Raw genomic sequence first — 9,799 nt, 5'->3', positions numbered from 1 at the left:
TCCGACTGCAGTCTTGGCGACCGGCTGCTGACGTTCTCGACCGATCACGCTGTTCACGACTGATCGCACTGTGTCCCATTCGCGGGGTTCGGACCATGGCTATTCGGCATGGCAGTCTTGGCGTCCCGACTGTTGACGTTTCCAACACTACACGACCGACTTCACTGTGTCTCATTCATGAGTTAAACGGGTTACTCCTTGCAGTCACGGCGACCCGGCTGCAGCTTTTCTCTTACAACCCACACGGTTTTTTTTTCGACCGACCGCGCTGTATCTCATTCGTGAGTCCGTCAGACTGGATACTCAGCTTTGCAGTCGTGGCGATCCGGCTGCTGACGTTCCGACAGACCACACTGTGTAAACGAGGGTTGTAGGTCGTGTGTTCGTTCCTGTAACCGCATTTGGCTCAGACGTCCTTCGTTCCACTTCCCGACGGACCACTGGCACCCGACGGACGGCTGTCCGCGGTTCTGGTCGTACGTGGTGGTTCTGACATCGCCCGGCGGCCGGCAGTGACTGTTAGACCGGGGCCCGTCCCGTGGGAGTTAATCACTGGAGCCGGTAGTGGCGTAGTCATAAGAGCCCGACACTATACCTGGTTGGCAGTACTAATATCAGTATGCTGCGGCGCATTGTCCGTTTCTGCATCTCTCCCCTTCCGGCTCGTATTCGGCCGATCATGATGCGCTGCCTTAAGGACTTCAGTCTGTCACTCCCACTCGCGCGGCTGGTGGCACGGCGGCACGCACGCACGCGGGCAGCAGACGCGCAGTATGCGTCATGCCTGGGTGCGACCGAGATTTGCGTTAGAAACATTTTGCAATGGCGGTAGGTGATATAATGAATAGCTTGTGATAGGTGTTATTAGTCACATTAGCATTCACATATTCCGCCCTCGCAGGAGGGCGCGATACTTAATAGTACGACATGCGTTACATGCATACGTTTCTGTGGTCCACAGCAGCGAGTATGGCGCATACGTACCCCGGGTTTCCGGCCGATGACAGCCATCCTTGCGGCCGAGACACAGCGCTGGCAGCGACTACTCGTCAGTTGCTGGTGAACAGTTTGTCCATCGCGACGCAACGGGCTTACGCTGCCGGCCAGAACTGCTATCTGAATTTTTGTCGTCGGTTCAGACTACCACCGGTGCCCGCTAGTCACGAGACGTTGGCTTATTTTGTGGGTCATATGCGTCGCTGTGGCCTGGCGTTGGCCACGGCGCGGCAATACTTGGCTGCTGTGCGGAGACTGCACTTGCAGTCCGGCCGGCCCTGCCGGCAGGCCTACCACCTTTCACTGACGCCGCGATACACGGGTACCAGTTACGGATGGTACGAGCGCTCCTAGAGAGCGACTACCGCTCACTGTCAATGAGCTCTGTCGCTTTAAAATGAGACTTCCTCGCGTCGGTCAGTCATTGTGGGACCAGCGCTGCATCTGGGCGGCATGTACGCTTGCGTTCTACGGAGGGTTTCGTAGCAGTGAGTACCTTGTTACCTGTCCCGGCCGTGGTTTGATGCGGCACGATGTCTACCTTACGATGACCTATTGCGCGGTGCGTCGGAGTCCAGAAGACTCGACAGCACGGGCAGCCGATGTGTATCACGCTGCCGGCCACTGGTACTGATACATGTCCAGTGCGTAGCCTACAGCAATATGTTGTGGCCCGCGATGCCTGCTTTCCCAGCGCAGCACCGTTGTTTGTCATGCAAGACGGTACACCACTCAGTCGCCGTCACCTCAATGCCATACTACGCGCAGTGCTCGGCACCGGCTTTAGTAGCCACAGCTTGCGCATTGGAATCGCCACGGCTGCCTGTGAGGCGGGCGTCGATGACTCTGTGATTCGTCGACTGGGACGATGGTCCAGCGAAGCGTTTAACGGTTACGTTCGGTGTCAGCGGCCGGAGGTAGCCCGAGCGCTACGACTGGTGTCCGCCAGGGCAGTTCCGCCACCATGAACAGAAGCCGACACGTGTCTTGTCTTCGGCACACCACGTGCAACGGCGTGTGGCCCGTCGTGCCCGCAGGTTAGCTGGCGACAAGGGATTTCGTTACCGTTCGTGATTCAGCAATACATGTTACTATCTGATCCAAGTTACTGACTTCCGGGTATGCAAGTGGACGGTTAATTGCAGCATTGGATTCCGCCCGAGGGACAAGGGGTTGCGCGTGTCCTTTTTCCCGCGGGGAATAATTTCAGTCAGGCAGGGACATATATCAGAGCCTGTAGTTTTAGGACGGACTCTTCTCCCCCCCCCCATCCCAGACAGTGACGGTCCCTGTGGTCTGCATTGCAATCTGCCCTTTCATGGTGCACCCTGAAGTGTTACCCCTTTGTGCTGGTCGGGATCTGATTCCACACTGACTCGTGGTGCTCCATTTTAGGTGTTAGACCTGATGGGGGCTCGGGCGCTGGAGTCGCCTCCCTAGTAGAGCCGTCGGCGGCAGCTCCTGCGACCTTCCGCTGCCCACTGGGGACAGAGGGGGCGGCGCCCGCGCCGGTGTCTGACGCCGCGGCCCATGCCCGTCGAGCAGACCGGCTCTCGTCAGCCGCTGGCGCAGCCGGCTGTAGCCGACAGGCAGCCACCTGGCGCACCGCTCACAGCGGCGGGAGCGAGTGGTGCGCTCGCCAGCCACGACTTACGGGGCGTTCCCCCAGCCGCTGACGGGTGACGCGCTCTACGGAGGGGTTCCCCCGAGAGACGGGGCCGAGCGCGCCGCTGAGTGCCGTACTACTCGCGCCGCTCACTCCCGGGCTGAACAGCCGAGGCCGTGTTTCGTCCCATCTTCAGCGAGTGGGGGACTGGCGTCGGCGGACAGCCACTACGGCGGCACCACGAACCGGGCGGCGGCCGGCCTCGCGGCCGCGCCCACCGCCTGCACTACGGGGGAGCTGATGCAGCTACCCACGCGACTGGAGGCCCACCGCCACCGTCGTTTCCGGACGAGCATCAGGCGGCTCAGACAACAGGCGCCGGCTGGTGCCCCCCATTTCTTCGGCTACGCGGGGCCGGCTACGCAGGGCGCCGGGGGTGGAACCACGACACGTGCCGGCATGACGTGGGCGCCGTCGTGGCGGCTCCACCGTGGGTGTGCCCAGCGGGCTGCTGTCGGCGGGGGCGCGATCAGTGGACCTGACATGTCGCGGCCACCATGGAGCGTATAGCACGGAGCCATGGGACAGAAGTGGATAAGTTTGAAGAGCACGCGACAGCGAATGTCCAGTCACTGACCAAGCCGCCGCGCCCGCTTACTGCGTCTGGCGGGCGTCAGCGACACAGCTGCGCAGAGTCTTCGTATCGCTCGAAGTGCGTCTATGTTAGTGAGTCGTACGGCAGCACGGAGCAGGGCCGACGTCCGTCGCCGAGTCTCGCACGCGTCGCAGAGCTCTCTACCTATCAGGTGTACATTTTCCGGCCGTCGGTTTCCAGATGGCGGTCTACAGGCTTGGTTGCTGCGGCGCAGCGTTGGCCGTTCCATGGTGGAGGTCCGCACGGCGGACATGAGAGCTCGTGAGCTCATGGCGACACGACCGCAGCAGCTCATGACCGCGGCGATTTTGACCATGTGGCGGCGTTGGGCCCGGCCCCCGTGACGGTGCCCAGGAGATTCAATCTAGCTACCAACTCGTTGTGTCGGAATTTTCAACAGGGCTTATGCAGCCCCGGATCGGTCTGTCCGTGGGGTCGTACCACCCCCGCTGCGACATCTGTCGTAGCGTGCAGCATCCCACGGCCAACACACCGGTTCGGCCCACCAGGCCGTACTCAGGCCGGGCCGTCAGCACGGAACCGGCGGTCGCAACTGACGACGCTCAGGTGTACGACTCCGGTGTTGACGTGGCGGCCCTCGACAGACTGCTGCGCCGCTGCCCAACCCTGTCACCTGCGTTGCGGGACACTGTGGTTCAGCGTTTGTCGACGGAGCAGAATTGGCTACCGGGGATCTCCAGACGGTCGGAGTACGGCTAACAACAGATCTGCCTGTTTCGTCACGCTGGAGTTTCAGCGGCCATCGCCGCGGAAGTGGCGACGGGGACAACTCGGACCGTTTCGGGTGCCGCCGCTGCCGGGGTTCATTGTTAACCCTCTCAGTGCGAGAGACAAGAGAGTGACGGAGGTACGAGACTTATTTTGGACCTTTCACAGCCAGCGGGTAGTAGTGTAAATGATGGAATAGATGTAGAAGATTTTGTATGTCCTACACTCCCGTTAACGAAGTGTTTCGATTAATTTACGCAGCTGGCGGCCGTGGCGCGCTATCGCTAAAGTGGACATTCGAGCAGCGTTCAAGCTGATACCAGTCCGCCCGGAGCAATGGCGACTGCTTGGCTTAAATGGGACAGACATTATTATTTCAAGTTGCTTAAGTTTCGGTAGTAGGAGCTCCCGCGTATATTTAACGATTTTGCCGATTGTTTAGAGGCATTGTTCAGCAGCGTGTGGAGAGGCCAGGTGCGCAATACCTCGATGACTTCTGGCTCGTAGCACCGTCCGGTTCTCCCGACGCCCAGCGAGCATACCATGCTATACATGATACTTGTGATATGATACGTGTCCCCTCGCAGTCGAGAAATGTGTGGCGCCCACAACGTCCTGACACTGCTCGGTATCCATATACTCTGTGGCTATGACGGTTGCTTTGCCCGACGACAAACTTCAGAGACTGAAAGAGACAATCGGTGAGCTCCTTCACAAACGAAAGTGCACAAGCGTGAGCTCTTGTCCATCGTGGGACGGCTAGTCCACGCGGTAAATGTGTACCACCCGGCCGCGCCTTTACCCGCAGACTGCTCGACCTGGCATGTACCGTCCCCGCGATAGAGCCTTGCCCGCGCCCATGCACCGGGTACGTCTCACCGCGGCGGCACGCGCCGACCTACGCTGGTGGGCTAAATACTTCCGATGTGGTCCGGCACTTTCCCGCTGTTTCATCCCGACGACCGTACCGCGAATGCCGACGTTTTTTCTACACGACAGTTTCGCTGGGGTACCGGAGCGTGTTTTGGCCAGCGATGGTGGCTAGTTCAGTGGCCGGAATGTATCACCCGAGAGACACACAGTCCATGACGTGGCTCGAGATCATTCCGTTCTCGTATCATGTGTACTGTGGGGCAGTCTGTGGTCTGGGAAGCGTGTACGAGTTTATTCCGATAACATGGGCGTGGTAGGATGCCTGTCGCGTGGATGGTCCAGCAATCCGAAATCATGGCCGTACTGCGTCATATTCTCTTCGCATCCGCATGCCAGAGTTTCGTGTTATCCGTGGCCTATGTACGTACAAACGACAACGGTCCTGCCGACAGTCTGTCGCGCGGTGATTTGCATCGTTTCCGATTGCTGCGACCGCACGCCCAGGCTGACCCTGATAGTTTGCCGCTCGGCCTGTCCGATTTCCTGAGTGATCCCAGGGGGACCCGGCGCCTGTCACTGGAATCCAGTGAATAGAACAATACGAATACCGTACATACTTATGTTCGCAATAACATTCTGTCCTGTCGGGTGTTATTGGCGCCAGTAAGGTAAATGGGATACACTGGAGAGCGAGAGACGGGCGGCCGATAAACAGCCAACACTGATGAACGGAGCACACGATGCCGACAGCGTTACGGTGTTAACTAAAGATAACGCCAGTTATATGCCAGTTAACGGTAACGTAGCATCATGCTCTTGCGCGCCCGTAAGCCTATGACGGAGCCGCACTGTACGGGCCGGTGTTCGGTGACCTTGATGAGCGCCGGAGGGGCCGTAGCGCGGCCGGTGGACGGGCGAGCGCGAGGGGAGCGAGCCTCAGTGCGGGCTGGCGGCTCCGGGCGGCGCGGCGGCTCCGCCGAAGCGGGTTTCCGCCACCCACCCCATCCGACCAGCTTGCCCCTTTTCTATTCGTTATCCCTTCCAAGTTCCACCATCTCCCTCGTCGCTCGTTTCTTCTCTCCTTGTATCGCCAGTAAGGTAAATGGGATACACTGGAGAGCGAGAGACGGGCGGCCGATAAACAGCCAACACTGATGAACGGAGCACACGATGCGACAGCGTTACGGTGTTAACTAAAGATAACGCCAGTTATGTAAGCAATAATATTGATTTGTTTGAAAAAAACAATGTCATTTAAATATTTAAAAGTATTTATTTGTTAGTGTCGCTGCCGTCCTCGTCCGCCACTCACAGTCACGTCTTCTCACATAGACGATGGTATTGACTCAAAGAGACATAACAAAAGATATGCAGGACAGCGCGCTCCGCGCCTCTCAGTCCCCGGCCGGCGACTCCCGCCCGGGCGCCGCCCAGCCGCCCAGCCGCCAGCTGGCCAGTCTGCCCCTGTGCATGCTGTGCCGCCGCGAGCGCCCCGCCGGGCGGGCGGCCCAGACACTACATCTTTCCCCCTACACAAAGGTACACCTACGGACACAAACGCACAGGTGCACGAACACGTCTCCCAGATCGCGTGCGGTGCCATCACTCTGAGCACCTCGAACCGGAGCCGCTCGTCTCACTGGCCGGCGAGCGCGTCGCCGCCGCTGTGTCCACCGCGAGTGCCGCAGATGGTGACCCCGCACGTCGGGCTGACGATCCGGGCCGCCGCTCTGGAGTCTGTGCCGACGCCGTGGCCTCAGCCGGAGGCTCGTCGACCGGCTCCGGCGGGGAGCGGACGACGGGAAGGTCCGAGAGCTGCGGCTGCTCGGCGTCTCCCAGTCCGGTCGGAGGCGACCCAGTCCAGCGAGTCAGCCTCTCGGCGTGGACCAGTGCTCCACTGTCCAGCCGGTACGCCGATGGTCCAACCAGCTCAGCGATCCTGTGAGGAGCAGAAAAACGGTCTCTACCTTTCCTGGGCACAGGCATGACACGGTACCTCACCCAGTCACCGACACTGAATGACGGTTTGACAGATCGGTTCCTCCTGTCCCAGTACACTTTTCTGCCGCCTCTGCCGTTTAGCGACACGGTCCCTGGTACGGGCACTGTCGGCCGCTACCTTACCCGGAGGGTGCGTGGGTGCATGCAGCATCGTCCGGAGTTGACGACCATGCAGCATCTCCGACGGACTCAGGCCGGTGGTTGCATGAGGCGTCGAACGGTACGTCCTCAGGAACTGGCGCACCGCCTGTGACCAGTCCTGCTTCTCCTTGGACGCCGTCTGCAGCGCGGACTTCACCACTCTGTTCATGCGCTCCACCGCTCCAGCGCCTCTGGGGTGGTACGGCGTTACCCGTACATGCTGAACGCCGACCCTCCGCAGGTAAGCCGTGAACTCTGCGGACACAAAAGCCGTACCGTTATCAGAGACCACTTGTAACGGGTACCCCTCCCTGGAAGCAACCACCTCCAGGAACTCGATCGCCGCCTCCGTCGACGGGCTCGAGCAGAAGCCAACCTCTGGCCACTTGGAGAAGTAGTCCACCAGAACGATGGCGAACCGCTGCCGCTGTCCTCCGCCCTCCATCGGCCCGATGAAGTCGATCCCGACCTTCTCCCACGGTCCTTCAGGCAGCGGTACAGGGTGCAGCGGAGCGTTCCTCGGAGTAGCCGTCTTGTCGGAAGATGCACAAACCTCGCACGCTCTGACCATCTCTTCCACCGCTGCATCCAGTCCAGGCCACCAGAAGTGCTGCTTGATCCGCTGCTTCGTCAGGACTATTCCTTGATGTCCCTCGTGTGCTGCTGCTAACAGACGCTGTCGGAGGCTGGTCGGCACCAGCAGACGCTCTCCCCTGACCAAGACATCTTCTACAGCTCCAAGCTCCCCCCTGAAGCGGTAGAACGGCCTGAGAGCTGCCGGACAGTCTCCGTACCGCGTCGGCCACGGCCGTGGGATCTGCTCTGCCAGCTGCTGCAGCTGAGGGTCCGACCGAGATGCCGACACCAGCTCCTCCCTCGTCACCGCCTGCAGATGAGCTTCAACTGCTGCTACGGTGATGCTCTCGTCATCAGCTGCCTCCGTCACTGGTGCTGGCAGACGCGACAGTGCGTCAGCAGTGTTCTCGCCGCCGCCGGTGGCGTCCTGGTCTTCCGGCTCACTCAAGTGTACGTCAGCTTCTTGCTTCTGCTGAACTGGTGCTGCTACCTCCACCAGCCGAATTCTGTGAACCTCTGTGATGCGGGGAAACGAACATCCTTCATGTTCATCTGACTGATCAGCTACAGCATAAACCGTACTGCCATGTACGACTGAGATCTGGAGCAGTTTCTGCAAGTTACGGCCCAGCAGTGCTACCGATCCCTCCACCACGTACAGCGAGGCGGACACAGACAGACCACATGACTCAACATCACACTTCAGCACGCCAGCAACAGGTAACTCGGCACCCCCATAGGCCTGAAGTTTCACTGCGGCCGACTGTAGCGGTAAGTCACCAAACTGAGCCTGATACTGCTCCAACGGCAAAATGGAGACACCTGACCCACTGTCCACCACGAATTTCAGCCACTTGCCTGCTACCTTCAGCTGGATGTACGGACGAGTGTCTTCAGTTGGAGACGTCACTGCAACCGACAGCACTTGGACGCTGGCGACGGGCTTCTCTCCAGCAGTCTTCTCCCCCTTCTTCGGGCAGCATCGCCAGAAGTGGCCAACCTGGTGACAATCGTGACATACGGCGACACGTGCAGGACACTGCTCATCCGCACTCCAATGACCCACACGTCCACAAGCAAAACAGGTACCAGCCCGCCCTCCAGAGGGGCTTACCTTCCGTCTTGAAAGTGGAGTCATACTGCGCGTGCCGTGAGCGTACCGCTTGGTGGCCGTTGCTGCAACGCTGACCGGTGCATGCTCCCGCTCTGCAGCTGCAGTCTGCAAGCGTCCCACCGCCTGCTGTCGCTCCAGCGCCTGGTCCTCTGCAAGGGCAACAACCTCCAACCGAGGCAGAGTCAGATCATCCTCCCTGCAGAGACGTTCACGCAGACGAGCAGACGAGCACCCCTCTAGGAACTGGTCCCTGATCATTTCGTCTTCAAGGGCCCCAAACGCACACCTCTGGCTACGTTCTCTCAAGTTCGCCAAAAAGGTACGAACAGTGGTTTGGCCCTGGGTGCATTTGCGAAACAAAACTCTCTCGGTGATCACATCTGACTTTTTCTCAAACAAACGACTCAGTACGTCAACAGTGGCATCGACCAGTGACATTGTAGCAGCGCGCCCCTCAAACTTTGGCTCAACACCGCCCTGACTTGGGACCCCTGTTGGGCACTCCGCCCTGAACAGCCTCCTGGCTTCCTGTCCCACACAATGGAGAAGCAGTGCCTGACGCCTCTGCTCTCCCCAGTCAGTCCATCCAATGGCCATGGCATACACTTCAAAATCTGATAGCCAAGCAGACCATGACGTTAGCGGCTTGCCCGGGGTGGCTAACAAGGGAGCTGGCGGACGTATCCCCTCCATCTTAGCCGACTGCACTGTACCTTAAAGCTGGGAGAGTCGCAAATCCTCTATCCTCGTCGCCAAAATTGTGTACTGTCGTCCTGCCGTCCTCGTCCGCCACTCACAGTCACGTCTTCTCACATAGACGATGGTATTGAACTCAAAGAGACATAACAAAAGATATGCAGGACAGCGCGCTCCGCGCCTCTCAGTCCCCGGCCGGCGACTCCCGCCCGGGCGCCGCCCAGCCGCCCAGCTGGCCAGTCTGCCCCTGTGGCATGCTGTGCCGCCGCGAGCGCCCCGCCGGGCGGGCGGCCCAGACACTACAATTTGTAATGCTTAAAGGGAAACATTTTTGTGAGTAATTGTCTCGATTTTGACCATTAAACGGTATTGTATTTTTTGACGTCATCAAATAGCTCCAAAAAAGAAATGT

General features: G+C 59.4%; 1 protein-coding gene across 3 annotated transcripts; it reads right to left on the bottom strand.

Annotated features, from left to right (window-relative positions):
* Window positions 1-6,600: 6,600 nt before the first annotated feature.
* Window positions 6,601-9,595, bottom strand: LOC122392644 (uncharacterized protein K02A2.6-like). 3 transcript variants are annotated; one of them, XM_043387731.1, is made up of 5 exons: window positions 9,405-9,595; window positions 8,692-8,840; window positions 8,436-8,577; window positions 6,984-8,093; window positions 6,601-6,798 (listed from the first exon to the last, which is right to left on the bottom strand). In XM_043387731.1, the coding sequence occupies exons 2-5, from the start codon at window positions 8,713-8,715 to the stop codon at window positions 6,728-6,730; spliced, it is 1,347 nt and encodes a 448-aa protein (XP_043243666.1). In that variant the 5' UTR covers window positions 8,716-8,840; window positions 9,405-9,595; the 3' UTR covers window positions 6,601-6,727. The 3 variants fall into 3 exon arrangements, with proteins under 3 accessions (XP_043243666.1, XP_043243665.1, XP_043243667.1); XM_043387730.1 differs by lacking the exon at window positions 9,405-9,595 and having other exon boundaries at window positions 8,692-9,396; XM_043387732.1 differs by lacking the exon at window positions 9,405-9,595 and having other exon boundaries at window positions 6,984-7,256; window positions 8,692-9,396.
* Between the last annotated feature and the right edge of the window lie 204 nt (window positions 9,596-9,799).

The sequence above is a fragment of the Amphibalanus amphitrite genome, unplaced genomic scaffold, assembly GCF_019059575.1.
Source record: "Amphibalanus amphitrite isolate SeventyFive unplaced genomic scaffold, NRLGWU_Aamphi_draft 000495F_arrow, whole genome shotgun sequence".
NCBI lineage: Eukaryota > Metazoa > Arthropoda > Thecostraca > Balanomorpha > Balanidae > Amphibalanus > Amphibalanus amphitrite.
Note: the sequence above shows the minus strand (reverse complement) of the source record. Positions and strands in the feature narration are given on the sequence as shown.